General features: G+C 43.2%; 1 protein-coding gene across 1 annotated transcript in view; it reads right to left on the bottom strand.

Annotated features, from left to right (window-relative positions):
• Dnah11 (dynein axonemal heavy chain 11) overlaps positions 1-22,466 on the bottom strand; it is a 302,790-nt gene that overhangs the window by 143,895 nt on the left and 136,429 nt on the right. The window contains exons 41-47 of the mRNA XM_021201453.2: positions 19,463-19,590; positions 18,156-18,304; positions 12,440-12,590; positions 9,560-9,691; positions 6,021-6,194; positions 1,607-1,811; positions 711-714 (exon numbers count right to left, since the gene is read on the bottom strand). Coding sequence (XP_021057112.1) covers positions 711-714; positions 1,607-1,811; positions 6,021-6,194; positions 9,560-9,691; positions 12,440-12,590; positions 18,156-18,304; positions 19,463-19,590 — 943 coding nt within the window. The remainder of the gene's footprint in view (positions 1-710; positions 715-1,606; positions 1,812-6,020; positions 6,195-9,559; positions 9,692-12,439; positions 12,591-18,155; positions 18,305-19,462; positions 19,591-22,466) is intronic.

Genomic DNA, 22,466 nt, shown 5'->3' on the forward strand with positions numbered 1-22,466 from the left:
TCTCTCTCTCTCTCTCTCTCTCTCTCTCTCTCTCCCACACACACACACAGAGAGAGAGAGAGAGAGAGAGAGAGAGAGAGAGAGAGAGAGAGAGAGAGAGGCAGATAGACACACAGAGACAGACACAGAGACAGGCAGAGAGGCAAACAGACATACATAGAAACAGACAGACACACATATAGAGACAGACAGAGACATACAGACACACACAGACAGCGACACATACATACAGAGACAGAGACAGAAAGGCATACAGTCACATACACATAGAGACATACAGAGACAGACAGACACACACACACACATACACACACACATATCTCTTTCCTCTTTCCTGTGCTCATGTGTCCCTGCTTATGAGGTTAAAACTCTCCCAGTCAGCCAGGAAAGCCAAACAGGAATTCACTCTTGCTCCATCTGACCAACTACAACCTACAAATGGTATCTCATACCACGTCCTTATATTCCTGATGCCATCTCCTTTGCTTTTACCCTGTCCTCAGGCCCAGAGCCATGTTACATTAGCTGGTATGCTATTCAGTAGAACCAGTCTTCCTGACTTCAGATTCCTCTTCCCAAGAGGTCCAATGAGAGCTATACTGTAGATAGGGTGATCAGCTGTCCAGTTCCAAAATACTCAGGACAATGTAGGTTCACTGTATGTCATATGATAGCAATAGCAAACCATTGAGAAGGGGCAAGATACTGACCTTACTGGAAAGCCACACAACAGTTTTAATCAGCAATTGAGACCTGAATGCTGTACTGTCCCTCTCCTTGTGCTGAGCAGTGGCAGGAATACTGACATCAGCTCTTCATGTTGTGTCCCCTCTACCCTGTGCTTCTTCTGATGACAACAATACATTTACCTAATAGGTCAACATTAGGCGCACACGCACACACACACACACATACATACACACACACACACACACACACACACACACACACAAAGTAGATCTGTGACTGAATGACAAGGTCACTAAGATGGCTCAGTGGGTACGAGTCCTGTTGCCCTGAGCTTGATCTCTGGGTCCCACAAAATGGAAAAATAGAACTGACTCCAGCAAGTTGTTCTTTGTCTTTAACATGTGTACCACCCACACACTAAATAAATGTAATGGGAAAATGCAATTAATAACTCAAAGTTGGGCACATCATTAATATACTTTGTCTCCTGAATCAATTCCTTGTTTGAAAGAGGAACAAGAGGATCCTTTTTAACACCCATGTATTGCCAGTTTCATGATTTAGTTACAGGGAATTAAATGGTTTAGAGGTGACATAATTATCACTATGAATGTAAATTTTTAGTATATAAAGTAATAACCCAACTAGACCAAGAGTGAAATAAAGGTCAAACTTAGCCAGGCATGGTGGCACATGCCTGTCACCCTGGCACTGAGGAGGCTGAGACAGGAGTTCCGGGGAAGCCTGGGATATATGGTGACTCTTTGTCTGAAAACAAAACACAGAACAAACTCATAGCCATAGTTAAAATCTGTTTATCAAGGATGATGCTGAGTAAAAATTCACCAGAGATCTAAGCAGAGGTGTAGACCACAGCAAAGTGTCCCTTCTGTCTAGACGGAGAAGAGGCACTTACTCTGCAGGGCTGCTGATGTTGTGTAGTAGTTGAAAGGCACACAGGACACTATGTAGTTCTCAGAGAGACTTGCTAGGGTGTTGCTCAAAAAGACCGTTTTCCCCACTCCTGCATTTCCAACCAGCATTAGCGGTTTGCCTTTGTCAAGTAGCAACTCAGTAAAATACCTAAGACGAGTTGTCTCTGGTGTGTGTACCAGAACTGTCTGGGAGAGAGAAAAAACAAACAAACAAACAAACAAACCAGGAGAAAAGTCAGAGAAAGGCCTAGGCATTACACAGCTTCAGAGCTGACTCAACAGTCAATTTTTAATTAAGATCCAAGGAGCTCTCTGTACAAGTTCATGTCCAGCAGGAAAGATTGAGCAGTAAAGAAGTCACAGCTTCTGCGAGGGCAGCTGGGCGGCGACATCAAGGGCTGTAGCAAAGGCAACTGATACATAGTTTCAAGGTGAAGACTTACTCTAAGGTCTGTTTCTGTTTCCCAGAGCCCCTTCCTTCCCCCAACAGTCTTAGGTCTGGGAGAGAATACAGAGGACTTGATAGGCAGTGTCAGGTCCTCTTTGGAAGCTGATGAGACAGTAAGAAGTGAAGCTAAATGTGGAATAGTATTTTGGCCCAAATGGCACAGTCCATGCACAAGGGTTCAGTGCAAGGAGACACCAGTAGAGTATTCACAGATCCAAATGAATCTGAAACTGTCACATACTGCAATGTTAAGAAATTAAATTGTCATTCTTATACTCTAAAATTTGGCAGTTTAGTAATATTTATTTATTACTGTACCATTATTTTCCACAGGTATTTAAAAATCATCTATGAGAATAAAATGAGTGAAAAATTAGGCTCAGACTTGCTGGCAAAATGGCTTAGCAGACAAAGGTACCGACTGCACCAGCCTGGCAACCTGAGGTCAGTCTTCAACAGTCAAAGGCAAAGAGAGATGATTTCACAAGGTCGCATGCATTGTGCGCGCGCGCACACACACACACACACACACACACACACACAGAGGGGGGTGTGTGTGGGAAAAACAGGCTCAGAAAATATAGAACAAAATAAAATATTCAGACAAAAGAGAGACATAGAGACTGAATTCTACACAACTGAAATATAGCTGCTATTTTGGTGCATTTCTTGGTGGTCATATGTAAAAGTGGTAAACATAATACAAATAAACATACACAGAGACACATACACAGACACACAGAGACATGCACAGACACATACATACAGACACAAACACAAACACATGCACAGACACACACAGACACACACACATACAACCCTACTTACAGGGTTGATTTTTGACATTAAAAAAAACATATAATCATAATGGATACAGTTACTCCTTACTTGGGTTCGCACTGATCCAAATGGAGCATTCTGTGGGTCATTCCAGGCCGTTGTCTTGATATGACCATTTTCCTTTGTAACAGCGACACCTAGCACCTCCTGAAGACCATATCGTGTTCTGTGCTATTAAATAACACTAGACTTCTAAACATACAAGGTACTGCTTTCCGTTCTCATCCACGGTTGCCATCACCAGATTTTTCTTTGTCTGTCAGCTCTTTTCTTCACATATGAATATCAGGAGTGACACTTACAGAGCCAGGTGGCCTGCATTAAACGCGTACACACACCATACAACCTGGACATCCACAGCCAACCCATGAGATGCTTCTGTTGCTTTTTCCTCCTCAGAGGAAAAACTTGGGAGGTGTCACAGCTAGAGACTGAGTACAGAGGCTTCATTCAAACGCACGCTGTGGAGACAGAGCTTAGAATACGCTCCTAACACAAACAGCTCTTCAGAGCATGGACTTGGAAGTCAGACTGACAGGTCATGGCGCTTGTGCCAGCTGACCAGCTCTCGCAGTTTAAAAAAGTTAACACTTTAACATTCGGGAAATGCCTTCAATCCCAGACAAATCAGAATCACTGGTCATTTTATACTCACTACCAAAATCACTGTAGAAACATTTCCCAGTTCTGTTTCTCCACATACTAAATGGAGCCTAATGACTAGGTTCCTGTAAAGAATGTTAGTTAACTGCAGATAGGGAGATGGTTTTGCTGTTAAATGTGGGCCATGTAAGCATGAAGATCTGGGTTTGGGTCACTAGTACCCACATAAAAATTCAGGCACCATAGTGCCTTTAATCCCAGCACTGGGAAATCAGCCCTGGGGCTTCCCTGCCAGCCTGTCTTGCCAATGGTGAGCTATAGCTTCAGTAATAAATTTTAAAAAGGTGGAGAAGTGATTGAGGCAGATACTGTGTCAATTTCTGAATACTCGCATGTCCAGGTGCAAGTGTAGTCACACATAGGCACACTTACCCACATATCACAGTCACACAACATGAACACATAGACACACATACACACACAAACACACACAAGAATAAATTAGTTCCTAGATCTATATTATTCAGAAAGGATCTCGATTTCCCATGGTCCTGCTCCAACATAAAAAGAGGCTGCTAGTAGACAGCCATACTCGGCACCATTGTTTGTAAAGTAAGTATAAAACTTCCCAAGAAGAAAATCGATTTTTCGGTTCAATAAAATCTGTTGACTAAAATCGATTTTTTTCTTGTCCTCTTTTGAATATGATTGGTAAGTCGCACCAAGCTTTCATAGCAGTTTTTGTTTTCAGGATTGTTTGGTGGGTTGTCAGTTTCTGCCAGCTAGAAAATACCACTGAGCAGCTAAGTTTGAGGTAGGCGGGATGAGGTAGGCGGGATGAGGTAGTGGGATGAGGTAGGCGGGATGAGGTAGGCGGGATGAGGTAGGCAGGACAAGACATGCGGCAGAGATGGTGGGGAACATCTTAACACCTCGCATTCTGCCCTACTTTCCCTTCCTGCCAGCCTCTACTGTGTTCAAGGTGCCATTTGCTGTCATTGCAATGTGTGAGCCCCACATGTTCTTGGGGTAAAGTCTCAGTCCCATGTGGTAGTGTTGGAAAGTGGTGACAGACCATTTGAGAGGCGGGGTGTGGTAGACGCCATTAGCTCACGGACAAGAAGCTCTCGAAGGGGACTGGAGCCCTCTGGCCTCTCAGCTTAAGGGGAATAGATACGGAATAGCATGACTAAAGGTCTGGGACTTCTGAGGCTCTAAAATACCAATTAGGGATCAGTATTGCTGTTGCTGCCACTGACCATGGACCCAAAGGGCGCTAACTCAGTGGAAGAGGGTGGGGTCCCTCTGGTTTCAGTGGGTCAGCCTGGTGCTACCCAGATCTCAGGGATAGGACTGCTGTCTGAGGATATAGAAGTGGGGCTGTCACTCTATGCTGCTACCCCAAGGGGACTGGAAGTTCAGATCAGCATCCCTGTCTGTTTGGCATGGAGCCTTCAGAACTGTGAGAAAATAAATTTCTATTGTTTAGACTACTCAGTATGTCTTACTTTGTTATGGAAATTTTTGTAAACTAACACAAGTGAAGAAAACATTTGAAAGCAGACAGATAGACACACACACACACACACACACACGCACAAAGTGTCAATGAAGACTGGCATCAGCACACCTACCCTACACCTTGAATGGTTCGTCTAGCCTCACCCTGTCACCTAAGGTCCTTACTGTGTGCTCTAGTGACAGCTCCGGGAAGCTAAAGCTCTCAAGTTCCTGTTACTTGGAACCAGCTGCCTCCTCACAGGGGTGGCAATCATCCCCTACCAGCCATTCACCCTCTGCTGCTTCAAACAGCAAGCTCTAAAGTGATTCGAAATGAGAAATATATTAAAAATAATGATACTAAGGAGGAACAAGAAATTGGTCACAGAATAATCTAATATCAGAGAGGTGGGGATGGGCCATGTAGATTGAGAAACAGAAATAACTAAGAAAGATTAGTGTGGAATTGTCAGCTGTCGGGAGAATGTGAAACACTGGCATTGGAAAGATCAAACACATCCCTTTGTGGTAAGTGAAGGAAGTCCTATGTGAAAAGTGATTATACACACACACACACACACACACATGCTCACACTGTATGTGTGTGTATACACACACACACACACACACACACACACACACATATATATATATATATATATATATATATATATATATAGTCATATATATAGTTATATAATTATAACTTTTATAGGCAAAAAAATGAGAATCATATCATTGATTTAATTAAACTCTGCTCTGGTTTTACAAAGCTTGTACGGCTTCTAGGAAATTATAAGAAAGTGGTTCCCATGGGATTGTGCTGAACTAAAGGGCAAAAAGTCTACAGAAATATTAACCTTCTCTCTAGGCATCCCTACAGCCGACTCTTCTCTCCCAGGAAAAAGTGTCATTTCCAGAGCATAGACCACAAAGACGTGCTGTTTTCCTCCCAAGCCTCAAAGGCACTCTGGAGCTGGGCTCCTGCTGCTCCACACACCTACCTTCAGGGGCGCATCAGCATCCATGGTGAACTGGGGAACCTTGTCAGTCCAAGGCAAAAATTTTTTAGTTTTGTGGTCCAGATAATAATCAAAGACGGTTCCCTGGGATGGAAACTTCACTGCTTTCATTTCCTTATGCCACCATCTACTGAAGTCGGCTTGATAATCAGAAAGCTACGAAGAACGGAGAACCCTTTAGCATAGACTGGGAAAACTACACAGCCCCTCCAAATTCTGTTCAGTGAGCAGTCTGTGAGGCACTGTGCCAAACTCGTAGATGGGAACTCATCAGGTTAAGTACATCACTAGATCTGAGCTCTATACAGTGATACCACTGTGTAGATAGGATGTAGTAAGTGGCAGATAGCCATGAGGGATAGAAAGCAGGCTTGACACGAGGTTGAGAAATCCTTACAACATGTCCCATTATTCAGATCTAATGATGAATCACTGTGCCAAGTACTACCAGGTACTGGAGACCAGCACTTCGATCCATTTCAACCCCGTCAGCATCAGCTGATAGAGGCAGGACAAAAAAAGAGCCAGGGAGGGGGTTTGTGGTAAATTATGTGATGGAAGTTCTGTCCTTCCTTTTCAGTTCCCAGGTTCTGGTCCCTTTTATTACTTAACAAAACTTTTTTTTTCTTTTATAAAAATGACGATAATGAAAAACTATTTTTAAAAAGTCTTCACTTTAATAAGTAACATATTGGCAACTCCACCTCACTATCAAACATCTTCTTAAAACTTGGCCTGTCATGGCATCTAGACCCAGAAGTACACAGGAAAAAGGGATGGAGGGCAGTCTAGCCTTGGTTTCCAGCAGGACAGAGCTGAGGGTCTGGCTGATGACCTGAAAAAGATGAATTCCTGTCCCCCAGGGAGGACATGGGTAGTGCCCCATTTCTACAGTGGGGTGTTATTGGATGTAGTAATATGTATAAGCTCCCTGTCTGCTGCTTGATTAGGGTTAGAACATAGAGAATGGGGGACAGTGCCTGTCCAGTACTGGCCTGGCCCAACAACTTCTACATCAGCAGTGGCCTGGCCCAGGCACCCCAATGTCCTCAATGACTTCAAAAAATGAGATCTTTGTCCTCAGATGGTCAGTTTATCAGTTCCTATATCCTTAGAAAGCTGGACCAGCAACTCATATATTCAGTGGCCTGTAGTAGGGACTCCTCTATCCTTGGGAGTGATCTGAAAACACTGTATTTATTGCCTTTGGCGATCTTGTACTCATATGAGACTTCAACTCCCATCTTTTGTTTGTTTTTTAAAGATGTATTTATTCTTTTTTTGTGTGCATTGGTATTTTGTCTGATTATATGTCTATGTGTTGGTGTCAGATCCCCTGTTACAGACAGCTGTGACCTGCCATGTGAGTGCTGGGAATTGAACCAGGGTCCTCTGGAAAAGCAGCTCGTGCTCTTAACCACTGAGCTATCTCCCCAGTCCCTCAACTTCCATTTTTCCAGTTCTTGATTTGATGTCCCTATGTCCTTCGGCTATGGTGCATTTTATTACTGGGCCCTCGAGAGCAGTCTGGCCCATGGAGACTGTGAATAACACTGGGCTGGGTGAGTACTCTGAGAGTCCCTCCCCTCTCCACCTCTAAACTGCCAGAGCCCCTGCTCCTGCCACCAGCATCAATGTGCTAAGGTGTTTACCCTCATTGAAACTATTTTCATAGCAGAAGCATGGGGTATTTTATCTCCCTACAGACTTTGGTCTGAAGCCAAGTCAATGTGACTTTAAATAATTCGGACTATGCCTTACCTGGCTCTATTCTCTTCAACAAAATACACAGTGCTTCTCCTTCATTTCAAATTTTGCTTTGCCTAAAAATTCCGTTATGAAAATGATTTTGTAATACATCTCTGACTGCTCAACGTGCTATAATAAAGTGGTTGTTATAGAGCAGGTAAAGGAAGCAAATGGGATGTCTGCCCTCAGCCACTCAGGGGCAGGACTCCCAGAGGAATTAGGGTCAGACTTAGCCCTTGATGCTCACTCAGAGCAGCTGGCTGCTTCCATGGGAAGCACTTGGAGATCACAGAAGGACATCTGGCAGGTGACACGGATGGAAAATGATCTGTGAGACTCAACTTATTTATAGATGTGTGTTCTGTTAACTCAGTGGCAAGAAACAGAGTTGGCCCAGAAGTTCCATCACCAGTGAGGAATTTGTGGGTCACTCTCAGATGTATGCCTTCTGAGAGGGATTCCTGACTTATGCCTGGGGAGATCTGGGAAAGCTAAAAGGCTAGCCAATGGCATGCAATTTTAACTGAAAGAGTCAGGGGCCCCTACTGGAGTAACATGGCCAGAGAAATGCTGAGGTACTGGGGAAGTGTGTTCTTTCAAGAATTGCATGCTTGGGTAAGAACCATGCTCCAGCCACTAGGAGACCTGGGACAAGTGCTTTGACTCTCCAAGGAACAAAGTTTGGCTTTCTCTGCACACGGAGGACAGCTTAAAGCAATGTGACAGAGACAACACCAGTAAGATCTGTACTTAGTAGATGCTGGAAGTGAGAACCACATGTCTCTGGTACTTGGTAACTCTAAGTGGCTTGTGTAAGGGGCAGGTGGAGTGAGGTATGTACTTGTACAAGATGTGTTTCAAGTGTTTTCTATAAGACATTAGAAACCCTTAAAGCTATGTCAGACTGCTATGCCAGGGGGACAGATTTACCTAAAGCAGAAAGGCCATGGGAGACAATGGCCCCCAGCATTGACTATGTATGGCTCACAGATGATAACCCTGGAAATATACTCCCAGCTGATGGGTGGTGGGATTGACTGGAGGAAGGATACTAGATGCTGTTGGAATCTTGTCTCATAACTACATTTTACCAGATCATGTGTGGAAATCATAACAACTATGACAATGGTATTTGGAAATAGCATCTTTGACAGATGCTTAGGTTTAAGTGAAGTCATGGCAGGACCCTCATGAGGAGAGAAACACTGAGCAAACAGGCTCTCTCTGCTGTGAAAGGATACAGGAGGTGCCATGTGTAACAGAGGAAGAGGTTTCATGAGAGCCCAGCTGCACTGTCCAATACTGTGAGAATATACTGCAGTAGTTTAGGTTACCTCAAGGCAGCATGAGGATCTTCCCCAATCTAAGGTTGTAGGGATGTCTTAGAGAGGACAGACCACTCAGCTGCTTTGACAGTCATACTGACAGCATGTGAGGTAGAAAAGGAAGGACATTCCCAGGTCCTAACCAGGGATGACTCTGTCACTGTGAAGGAGTGGGCATGACAGAGGAATAGAAAACTTGGCTATGGTCAGGGGAAGAAGTGTTGTTCAGGCACAGAGCATGGAATGGCATCAAGAGGTAACTGGTGGAAATGAACCTGAGCTCAGAAGGGTGACACGAACTGTCACTCTGTATGGGACACTGTGATGAACTCCTAAGCTCAGAAGAAGGGCAGGCAACAGAGAGGTGACAACAATAAGTCAAGCCACATTTTAAAACTCAGCCTCCCCACAAGGAAAACCATCACTGGAAACTCATTTTCAGCATACCTGATCCCGTAGTAGGGTGCCTCCAAATGTCCAGACACAAGCAAAGACAAAATAGACTTCATAGGTCTCTTTAGGACTGTCAGGAGGTATGTTCTCGGGAGTCAACAAACACTCCAAAAGAGTACAAATAGTCTGAAGAAAAAGAAAACACTGTTCATTTAGGGCAATTTGTTTTGTTTTGTTTTGTTTTAAATGCTGGAAAAGGGTTAAACAATTTGTTACAAATTCCACCTCATTCATAAGAGATTATGCAATTTTTCAAAACTCAGTGATTTGCTAAATTTAGAGACAGAATGTCCCTGGAAGTTAGAGGTGCAAAAAAAAAAAAAAAAGAAAAAGAAAAAGAAAAAGTTATTTTAATCTTTGAAATAATAAAAGATTAGAAAAAAATTTAATTACTCAAATATCAATCACTAGGTAAACCAGCCTCTCTCTCTTCCTCTCTCCTATCCTCTTTCCTTCCCCTTTCTATTTCCTTGACAGAAATAATCCCTATTTTGGACTAGTTCCCTAGAGCACAAAACAGTCCTCAGTAATTGGTATCGTCATAGACTCTAACACTTTTAAGACTCTCTTGCTCCAGGCTCAGGCAACAGAAATTCAGATTTATCCACACCATCAGCCTGTATGCACCATTCTCTCTCAGCCAGGAAAGAGGGGCAAATGTCTTTCACTCAAATAGGAAAACACCTATTCCATTTAAAAATCTTCCTATTTCTATAATAATAAAACTGATCAATTTCTTACCAAGAAAAAGAGTGTGAATCTCTGCAGCTTTGCTACATCTCAGGGGAAACCATGGTTTTTAAAGGAATGCTTAAAACCAATGGAAAAGGACTGATGAGCCCTGGTAGGTTACCATCAGTAACCCACCAATAGGTCTTAGGTTGCGTCTCCACTCTGCAGACATTGAAAACATTTCTGAGTGCCATGTAAGCAACTAATAAAATTATATGTTATCTCCAAGAGTTAACACACTTCCCCAAACTTAAGGGAATCCCACATGCTGGGAGATGCAGAGTGTTGACTGTGTGAGAAAAATCATTGAAAGCTGTTCTCCTGTCTGCTCATTTTGCCTTAAATTCCTGTACTTCTAAGAAACTGGGGGAAACACTGGTCAGGGACAACGGCTTTAAAAGAGCCAACAATTCAATGCCTTTTCTGAACACTACAGAATGAAGAGGGGAGAGCAGAAGCCACGTTCATTCTTCCTTTCTCTCCGTTTTCACACTACTCCTGAATGGCAGAGTTCACACCACAGAGACACAAAAACACACAAGTCAACTTGAGAAAGAACACGCGCAATCTGCTTTTCACAAGCATTACACCCAAGGAAGTCTAATTAGGCTAACCGCATAATTAATTCATTATGAATAAATTCAGACCTGCTTTCAGAAATAAATTATACCTCGGATAATTACTGTTGAATACTATCGTTTACTTAATTGGTGTGTGAATTATCCAGAAACCTGAACTTTCCTTTCTTACTATGCTACAGACTATTGTAATTCAGCTTCAAACAAACTTGGCAACATAGTAACTTGATGGCAACAAAGTTCAGAGAAACTAATTTTGTTTCTGGAGGGCTGTGAACCTTTAGTGGAGTTTCATGCTACATCATCACCACAACCTTCATTTCTGTGTTGTGAATAACTCCCAACTGCTTCCATAATAAGTCCATTGTGTCTTTTACTGGTAGTAGCTAGTAGCCATCTCACAATGAGGGTCAGAAAGATGTTACCCCTGGACCATCACAGATTCTTCACTCACACTGACAGGTGTGAGTTCAGGAATGTGTGTTAACAATCAGGTGCTTTATTTTTATTGATCAAGCATCTGTACTTCAGCCTACTTATCTGATTCAAAGACATATGGAGCTTCAACAACAGGTGGAGCATCTTCTCTAGGCAGGTGATATGGTTTGAATCTGAAATGTTTCAAGTGCTTATCTTCCAGATGGTTGCAATGTGTGTGTGTGTATATACATATATGCATATATATGTATGTATGTATGTATGTATGTATATATATATATATATATATATATATATATATATATGAATATGAGGAGAGAGAGAGAGAGACAATCAGACAGACAGACTTTTAGGAGGTGGCTAGCTGGTGTGTGCAGGTCACTAGGGGCAGGCTTTTGAAGGTTATGACCCAGCTCTGGTTCCAGTGATCTGTTTCCCAGTCTACCATGGTGTGAACAGACCTCACTGTTCTTACAGCCTGGCCTTTTTCACCATGAAGGACTGAAGCCCTCTGACAACTATGAGCCAAAATGAGTTTTCCATCTTGTTTTTGCCAGACATTGTGCTTAAAGCAATAGCTAGAAAAATAAATAAGCTGTAGCAACTTTTTCTTCTAATTCTGTCCCAGTATGCAATGACACAATGATTCGACACATAGTTGGCACTTAGGACTGAGTGCTAGAGCTATGTAAATCTCTGGGAGGGGGAGAAGTGAAGAGTTTTCACTTTTTGGGGTCCTCACAGAGTTCTGAGGACTTAAGGGCTATAGCAAGAGGATGAAAACAACTTAAACATTCTGAAAATCCTTTTTAAAAATTTGTGTATGTGTATTTATGGGGGAAAGGCATGTGCATGTGTATACATGTGTATACAGGGTATCTTGGTCAGAGGACAGTTTGTAGAGGTTGGTTCTTCCTTTCCACCATGTGGGTCCCAGGGATGGAACTTAAATCGCTAGCTTTTATGCCAGGAGCATACCTGGAGGAATCCTACCAGCACCTTCCCCCATCTTCTTTTTTTTTTTTTTTTTTGTCCCCCCCCCCCCCCATCTTCTTAAGCAAGCAAAATGTATGATGTTCCGACTTTCCCAGACATAGAAAATTGATTGTTGGGGCTGAACACAAACCTGCACCAAGCTGCTCTCTGGGACGGAAGTGATGGCTTTAAAGCTAGTTCTTAGCTTCTCCAAGCACACGGGAATGTATTTATCAAAAAGAATAGTTAAATTGGCCTTTTCTGATTGATGCCGTCTTCTGTCTATCCAACTGGCCACATACCTGAAAGGGAACACGGAAAAGCTTTTACGGAACAAGAGGCTTGAAAAGCAGGATGCCACTGGGTTCGAAGCTCCCCCTTCCACACAGCTTGGTGCAGCACTCCACGGACATGTTGAGTGGTTCACTCGATTTCTCAAATGGAAAATATTTTTAAATGGCCCTTTAAAGACTTGTTTTAATGGCCATTTTCACTCTAATGAAAAGAATGTAAAAGAAACTCCTAATAGCTCTTAGAAGGCAAACATAATCGTGCCTAAGTAGGCCATTACTTTGCATTTAGAGGAAAATGCACTATGTCATTTCCCAAATGAGCGGACTCTGTTCATGGCGGAGGCTTTATTTATGAAAACAGCTTGGTGCTTTTCTTGATTAATCTTGGCATCAATTATTTAGTAATGAGAAATCAGTTATAAATAACAAGGTGAACATTCCATAGGGGCTACTTCACCCTGCTTTTTTACTGGACTTTCTAACACCAACCTGAAAGGGATAATGTGTTCACAGTCAAGGAATAGAAGTGGTATGCCATGCCTTGATATATTGACATTTATATGATATATGGATATAGCTGCCTCAAGCTTATAACACATTAACATTGCTGTCATTTTAGTAAACTGCTTACCAATGTCATGATGGCATCCCTAGTGGCCTCTGGGGTGCAACTAAGAGACACCAAATGAAAAAGAATCACTCAGAAAGTTGTACTTGAGTAGGAAGCGGTGGTAATAAAGACATTTAGCAGCCTGCACATGAACAGTGCTGCCACAGACTGATTACAGCCAGACCTTGTTGTAGAGGCAAATCAGATTCTGTATTTTGAATATGGTATAAATGAAGATGCATGTTTTATCAAAGCCTTCCTGTGCTTTCCATGGACTTCACAGAAGAGCCACCATCATTATTTTGTGGTTTGGTTTAAGGAATGACAGCTATCAGATTTTTTTTTTGTTAGGAGCCCACTTGTATGAAAGCTGTGTGACAGGGTGCTACTGGGAGGTGAAAAACAAAGACATTAAGACCACATCTGTATTCAGTGACTGATTCTATGGCCGCACAAGAGTGGAATTTCAGCTATTTTTATTTAGGTATTTATTATGTGGGAAGGCTAGGAGATAGCTATATACCATGGCTCAAATGGTTTTGTCAAGAGACAATTTGCACACGTTGGATCTTTCCTACTATCATGTGGGACCCATTGATCAAACTCAAGTTATCAGGCTTGGCAGCAAGCACCTTTTACCTGAGAGCCATCTTGCCAACCCCAGTAGGAAATCCCTGTATCCAGAACTTATAGTAGGAGGAGTTGTGCTCAAGGAGACAAGAAGTCTGAGCCTGGACTACCCTGGATCTGCATCTCAGTTCCCTAACTTTTTAACCAGGTCACCCTGGGGAAGGTGACGTGACTCTGCTCTGGTTTTCCAGCTTTAAATGGAGATGATCGCTTCTTGGCCTTTGGCTAACATCATGAGTAGTATAAATGAAAACAATGATGCTATGGAGTGCCTGTGGTTGTGGACATTAAACAAATGTATGTGCCTGAAGAACCGATGCCAGCATTTAATGACTTACTACCCATCACAGAGTTGGTGGCATTGGAATCCTGGGCTCAGATCCGCCTCTGTCTCTCTGTGCACCTCCTCAATTTCTTCAGTTGTGTATAAGAATTGTCAGGTAGGGCTCCAGTGAGCAGCCCATACTTGACTTTCCTACACGGTGCTTTTATATGACTTGGGAAACAGGAGGCCCCTACAAAGATCACTAGGAGCAACAGGTACTGAAAGAGCCCCAAAGTGGGCTTTTCATTTATGGGGCAGGTGAAAGCTGTTTGTTGAGTTGCACTAGTAGCAGCTAGAACTTCCTTTGGAAACATACGAGGCCCACTGGCAAGTGATGCTGTGGCCCTGTTTTCTCCATGAATAGCAGCTACTCGAAAGAGAAGCAAGCTTGACCAAAACAAGTCAAGTGGTCAGTGGGGAATCTGCCAGAAAGATGACCAATAGTGACATCTCTTATAGCTCAGTGTCATCACACAACAAAGGGACTAAACGTTTCTATCAACAAATATGGAGAGTTGAAAATTTCATGTAGAAATTATTGTTGAATCTATATAGTTTGGATTAAAAACTGACACTAACAGAGAAAATTTAGAGCTCTGGAACATTATATGTAGATGTGGGAAAACCTAGGGAACAGATGTGTATCTGTTTGCAATTCTTCCCCAGTCACAAAAGATAATACCGACTTTAAGATGGGCAGCAGGAAAGGACCATTACCACGGGACATATAATTATAAACCATGGTCTCTCAGAAGCAACAAATACAGGGGACCAAGCCTGGATTGTAGATACAACTGCTTATACTAAAAATACTCCTCTGGCTATTTGGAGAAATGGTTGATTTATATATTTCAAGTAAGGAAACTCTGAAACAAACTAGACATCCAAGTGCCCAAATACTCGAAAAGATAAGTAAAGAATACAGAAGAGATGAATTTAAGGGAGGGGTTCCTCCTAGTGGCATCCATGGCAATCTGAGAAAACAAATCATGATAGGTAGTTATATATAACCCACTGAACTACAAGAAGTCATGACTAGAAGGATAGACAATGACAAGGAACATAGGGAAGAATAAGAAGAGGGAAGCAGGAAGGAAAGCAGATGCAAGAAAAAGGTTCTCGACAGAAAACTATGTAGAAAGAATGACTGGATGAGGAAATCACTCACAAACCACCAACGGGGCATCCTCTGAGGGGCCTGAGATTTTTCTCTTCAAAATTATAGATGTCATGAATGAACAAGGTGGCTGGTGTCTAGACAAATGGGGACTATGGAACTAAAGATACAATCTTGTTCTGGAGGTGAATTTTTGTAAAGTACAAATGAAATCTGTAACTGGCAAGATAAAAACAACAACAACAACAACAAAAACGCCTGTAATATCCAAGACAGATTTTGCAGGTATATGAATTATATAGAAGAGAATACTCCAGTTCTTATTCTCTAATAATTACAAGGTACAAGGAAGCACCCGGATCCTGAGATAGCTGAAAGACTATGGCAACAGCAAGTGGAAAATTAAAATCCCCTTAGAGAAGACCCCCTTATTCTGGAAATGTCTCGGCTGAGGCCTTGGTCATTCACATGAAAATTAATACTGATACATTTCTCTGGGACACAAACTTGCACACACAGAAACTTAACTGAGAAGAGTAGGCCGTGAAACCGGATACAAACTGGATGGCTGTTGAAGCTACCTGGGACTTTAAATAGCAGTTCTTCTTTAAGTAGACAGCCATTCTGAGCTATGGGAAGTACTAACTGCCTTAAGATGTGACTGAGACTGAAAGACAAAAAGGCTTGGGAGCCATCAGAACACAGTGGGACAGATGAGGGATCCCAAAAGGAAGGGAATGTTGCCTGATGCACTGTGGAGACCCTGCTCTAGGGGTGGGGGAGTAGACGGTCAGGATCAGTTCTAGCCAACAGAAATGCCCCAGGAACAGAATCCTGCATAGAGAAAGATGCTAGCCCAAGAGCAGCTTTGCTCTGTCGAGGCTGAAAACTCCCTCGGACAAACGCACTGACACTTTATTAAAACACACAGACCTGGCCGTGGTTCTTCTGGTGAGCATCAGACACAGGAAGAGCAACAGGCAGCCTCTGGGAGGGGGCAGAGGTCATTCTCAAAGTATAGTCAGAGGAGGATAATCGAAGGACCTCCCACAAAAGCTACAGCAGGGCAGAGGGAAAGCCAAGAGTGATAAGGCATGGGTTTAGAGAATTCCCAAAGACGTTGCTGTTAAAGGCTTCATCCTTAACACGCAATGCTAATTTAAGGTGGTGGCACCTGTCAAATATGAGGTGCAGAAGTATAAGGTCACTAGGGGTATGTCTTTAAAAATGATTGTGGAGGCCAGTGTCTCTTTTGTTCTCTCTGTGCTATCTTGGTCTCAAGGGGAACAGCTATGTTCTACCACAATGCATTGCCACATCACAGGCCCCCCCTAACAAAGGGTCCAAATAATGAGAGACTCGATCTCTGCTGCTGGAGACCACATCAGCTCTCTCTCTATTAAAAACACAGAAAGTCTCAGGGATTTGACACTTCCTAGCACAGGGAGAAAGCAAGGAATGCTGGGACATGAGAATGGATGACTGGCAGGACCTAGAGAAAGGCAGGTCCAGGAGAATCACAGAAGACCTACTGCCCTGAGCTGAGATCCACAGCCATCCTGACATGACTATGGAGGGGAGGGGTCAGGATAAGAAGTAGCCTGAGCTTGCTCTCATCTCTCCCTCTCATTTCCTGCCAAGGTTCTTCATGAGCCAAAGGAAACAGAAGCCAGAGGGCAGGGAGCCCAGCTATGTGGTCACATGGAACAGCGTCTGGGGCAGAGACACCATGAAGAGGCTGGGGAGAGGGTGGATGGAGGGCATCTGATGCAGGAGCAGGTGGTTACATTGTAGGAGACACATAACCACACATTGTGGGAGAACACTGTGGGAGACACATAACCACACAGCAACTGAGATACAAAACTCTTGCTCTGAATGAAGCTTTTCCATTGTCCAAATACATGTACATACTTCATACAGACATGCAAGTACTCATGAAATGATTTGTCTAAGAGCTTCATGTAAGCTACTATTTGTTTATTTATTCAACACATACTGTCAATTATTTTCAAAGTATGTGATCAAGGTAATATGTAAGTAAAAATGACTTAGACACCTGGGAGCTAATTTACCTTTAAGTTAACGTAATGAGTATTACATTAGTAATATCTTCTTCAAGTACTTTTAACTGAGATTAAAATAAATAAATAAATAAATAAAATGGAAGAACAGTGATTAAGGAATGAACATAGGCAAACAGCACATACATGAAGACACGCACTATGGTAGAGCTACCAGAGAAATATAAATGTTGACTCAGAGAGACCCTAACACATACCACTCAGAGAAGATCCTAGAAAAACAGACAGTGAGGAAAACTAAGGATATGGAATGCCCTATAGGACCCATAGCATCCTCTCATGTGGTACTGGGAAGAAGGTAACGTGATACAGTCAATCTAGTTAAACATGGTAGCGAGTCCTTAAGGATCAAAAGCAGCATTAGCATCTGATCTGGCCATCCTGGGGTTGTCACAAAGGGACTGTGAGACCGACCCTGGAAGAGTAACTTGTGTCTGTATGCCTTATGCACAGGATCGATTCACAATAGCCAAAAGACGGAGGCCACCTACATGTCCATCAAGAGACAAATGGATGAGCCCAACCAAGTGTACAAACTGACTTTGAAGACATTAAGAATAAATACACCCTCTATCTCTATAAGCCACCCAGAGTGCTCTAGCTCAGGAGCCATAATCAGGAAGAAGGCTGCCAGGAACTTAGGCGAGGATTACTTCTTAGTGCTGTGGGCAGATGGTGGGGGTGGAACAACAGAGTCAACACGCTCTCTGCCACCCAGTTTTGCCCTCATTAATAGCGACACAGCAACGTTGATGCCACACATGCATCTTCATGACAAAAGCATGTAAGAAAAAGAAGAAATGCTCACGGATTCCAGCCCAGATCCTGAGGGTTCACATACAAAATGCCAGCTCTGGAGACCGTGGCTGGTGTGGCTGTCCGCAGGTGATGGGTCTCGAACAGAAGCCTCATGGAAGGTGTGAGGGCCACTCGTTCATTGCTGGCGAGGGTCAGCACCTACAAGGAGCAGCATGTGGTGGGTGGTTACCAGAGGAGGGCCACCACCAGGAGCCAGTACAGCAGCCAACACACCATCACAACTAGGACACATCACAATGAATGATGTTCCTACTAGTGATGCCCATCACAACTAGGACAGCCACAGGTGGACTCACCTGAATTCACATCTGAGCCCACGTGGAGGCACTCTGGCCGAATCCTTAGGGAATTAAATTGCCGTACAGACTCGTGATGGCCAGGCTTCCAGTAGCCATAGGAACTGCTACTAACCCAAATGTAAGTGGACTACCATAAGGCCTGAATTCCACAACTGAGAATGTGCACCACTGCAGTTAGTCAGTGTCCTGTCCTCTCTCATATAGGCATGCAGGCTCCAACCTCTGTTTTCTGATAAGCAATGCCTTCATTCAGAAAGCAGTGGCTACTGATGCTACCTGGGAGTAGTATTGGCTCCTGAACTCTTACCCTGCCCCAACAACAGGCTTCAGATTGCCTTTTTGGTATCACATGGGACCTCTTGTCTCTGCTGTTCCCAGGACAACCACACGGCATGCTTTGCAAAGTATTTAAACACAATCTGTAGCCATAGGAACAACTTAATTTGAATTGCCAGGTTTCATCAGTGATCACACGGCATAAACTCATTGTTTTGTCGTCTCAATATCAATATTTAATCAGACCTCATAAGATATAAGAATTTAATGCCTGCCTCTTAGAAGACAATAAGGCACATAAACTGAATTCTTATCTACATACCTAAATTTTATGAATGGTGATTTAATTCAGAGGTAAGGGAAACATTTCCCCCAATTTTAAAAAAGATTTATTTACTTTTATTTATATGAGTGCACTGCAGCTGTCTTCAGACACACACTAGAAGAGTGCATCAGATCCCATGATAGACGGTTGTGAGGCACACGGTTGTGAGGCATGATGTGGTTGCTGGGAATTGAACTCAGGACTTCTGGAAGAGCAGTCAGTGCTGAGTCATCTACCCCCCACCACCACCATATTTTTAACTATGAGGAAAATATCACTCAGCAAAACAGTGACTACATAAGAAACAGTGCATTGAGGAGACAGGAGATTGTGGATATCAGCAGGTGAACAGCCCCCAGATGTAGCGCCAAGGAGAGGCACTTCAGTGTCTTTCACCTTGTTATCATCCATCACTGTGTTGAGGGACTCGATCCACAGGGGGTCAATATCCCCATCCAGGACTATCCAGGTTGGCCCATCATGTGTAAGATTAGCCTGCTCTCTCAGAATGGATGAGAAGAGACCTGTAAAACGGGAGCAGATGCTGCAAATGCAATCGGGGGTCCTGGGAGCCCCTTTATGAGCTAAATAAAGGAAGTTGCTACCTCCTTCTCATGAGTGACATACAATGCCCACTGTCTGAGATCTCTCAGGTGGGCTCCAGATCCAGTTAGTTCTATGACTTACTTACAGGCAAGCTCCACCTTCTAGGAGGGTCCTTACCCTTAATAACAAAGCTTTTCCCCTACCTGTCAAGCATAGGAAAATGCCTTCCTTGAAGACCCATTCTGAGATTTATAGATGGTAGTGAACATAGACTGGAAATGTATAGTAAGTAAAACATTATCCTTTTCTACATACGTATGTTCAGTATCTGTCTTAGACTACCTACCATATTTCACCTTCTCCATTTTTTTCTATTACATTACTCAAGGTTTAAATTTTGAAAGCCCATGCTCCAAAGTACTGTTCATTTTCTTCACAGCCATGAGAGTGATGCCAGGCTGCCATGACATGAGGTATAGAGAAGTGTCTCATTCTGCATTCTTGTTTGCAGTTATCCCATATCTGAGGGATGTGCACTCATAGGGGACATTCTATAGGGGTTGGGTCTGCATACTTGTTTGCAGTTATCCTGTATCTGAGTGCTGAGCACTCAGGGACATTCCACAGTGGCAGGCTTTTCCAACTCCAGCAAAACACACTGAGCAAACTTCTTTCAGTGGACTCGTGGAGAATTCCTCCATGAACTCACAGAGACCCACAGCAGGGCTTGGGAGACAGAGGCAGGTATATCTCTGTGAGATCGGAGCCAGCCTGGTCTACAAAGTGAGTTCCTGGACAGCCAGGGCTGCTACACAGAGAAACGCTGTCTTAAAAAATAACCATTAGAAACAAACAGACAGACAACCAAATAAAAAATAAAAAATAAACAGCAGTTAGTAAAATCAGCCACAGTAAAAGCCAACAGCTTTTCTAAGGGTTCTTAATTTAAGCAGCTTTCACATGTTTCCTGTATAATGCTAATGATTTTGTCCCTGCCATGATCCTTCATGAAAATCAGACCCTCGGTGGCAAAAAAAGTTGCAAAACATGACCATCAGATCAGCAGTGACCCCAAGGTAAGCGGGTGGAGAATACCAGAGAAGTTGTACTTCAAAGCAGGTCGCCTAAGTGGCATTTGATCACTGTGAGCAAAAGTGTGGATCCTAGGGAACAGGGCCTGGATGTTGGGAGCATCCAGTGCTGAGATCGCCTAAGTGGCATTTGACCACTGTGAGCAAAAGTGTGGATCCTAGGGAACAGGGCCTGGATGTTGGGAGCATCCGGGCCTGGATGTTGGGAGCATCCAGTGCTGAGGTTTGGACGGGAAGAGGCTTGGACAGCAGGAACTAGGAAGGAGAAAGGCAGCCAGAAGGGCTGAGTGCAGGACTGAGGCTAGAGATTGATGGAGACCTAATCGCCAGTCTCATAGACCATAGAAGAGTTGATCCTTAGAGTAGCTAATGGACACACTGCAATCTGAAAGCCAGGAAGTAGCATCCCAAAGCAGGCTCTGATTTCTACATGGACAAGAAGGGACTGAGACACCAGGAAGACGGCAGCTTGGATTAATGTGGCATCTGTGGAGATACACTGACATGCAATAAATACATATGTTTTCTTATTTTTCCCCTCCTGTTCCCTGTGTTCTCAATGCCGTCCTTTCTTTCTTTTACTCACAGGGTCTCTCTCAGTTCGTAGCCCAAGCTTGCCTAGAACTCACTTGTAGCACAGGCTGGCCTTAAAGTCACTGTAAATGATAACCCTTCTGAGTGCTGGGATTATAGGCACAAATCACCATAAGCAACGTCAGTACATATATTGTAAATACATATATTGTAAATACATATATTGTAAATACATATATTGGTGACTATGTCGTCTCCAGTAAGGAGCACCGAGAGACAGAGTACTGAGGATTATACTAAGATTGGTACACTCGTTAGAAGTAGGAATTATAGGGGGCTGCAACCCTATAGGTGCAACAACAATATGAACTAACCAGTACCCCCTGAGCTCGTGTCTCTAGCTGCATATGTAGCAGAAGATGGCCTAGTCAGCCATCGTTGGGAAGAGAGGCCCCTTGATCTTGCAAACTTTATATGACCCAGCACAGGGGAAGGCCAGGGCCAAGAAGTGGGAATGGGTGGGTAGGGGAGCAGGGGTGGTTGGGGGGAGGGAATAGGGAACTTTTGGGATAGCATTTGAAATGTAAATAAAGAAAATATCTAAAAAAACCAAAAACAACAAAGACAAAAAAACCTATGGGCTGGAAGCGAGTGGGGCCAGAGCAAGAGGGAGAAGGGAAGGGGAATAAAAAGAAAGAAAGAAAGAAAGAAAGAAAGAAAGAAAGAAAGAAAGAAAGAAAGAAAGAAATTAAGAAGGTTTTTAAGGAAAGTATGTGTTTATCTCCAAACATAGGTTGAGTATCCTTTACCCAGAAACCTTGGGATTAGAAGTGTTTCTGACTTCACACTCTGAGGAACTTCAGAATATTTGCCTTGGATTCACTGGCTGGACATTCCTAACCCAAAAATCAAGCATCTCAAATATTCTGAATCCCTAAACTTATTCCTAAAATGTTTTCAATTCCAGAGTTTCCAGGCAGGAAGCATGGCCCACAGCCTTCTTTTCCCAATAACTATGATGCAGGCCTAGATACAGTCAACATCCCTCACACCTATGATGCCCATTTAAATTCAGCCAGTGTCTCATTCCAGGAACTTTAGAAATGGGGCATTCAGATTGACTTCTGGTTTCCAAGGAGCCCTGCCATCACTGGTGTGGGTAAAATGCATGGCACTGAGCAGGTCTCCTGCCATATGTAATCTAGCACTTCTCAAACTTTGCTTTCAGC

Source organism: Mus pahari, chromosome 7, assembly GCF_900095145.1.
Source record: "Mus pahari chromosome 7, PAHARI_EIJ_v1.1, whole genome shotgun sequence".
Classification (NCBI taxonomy): domain Eukaryota; kingdom Metazoa; phylum Chordata; class Mammalia; order Rodentia; family Muridae; genus Mus; species Mus pahari.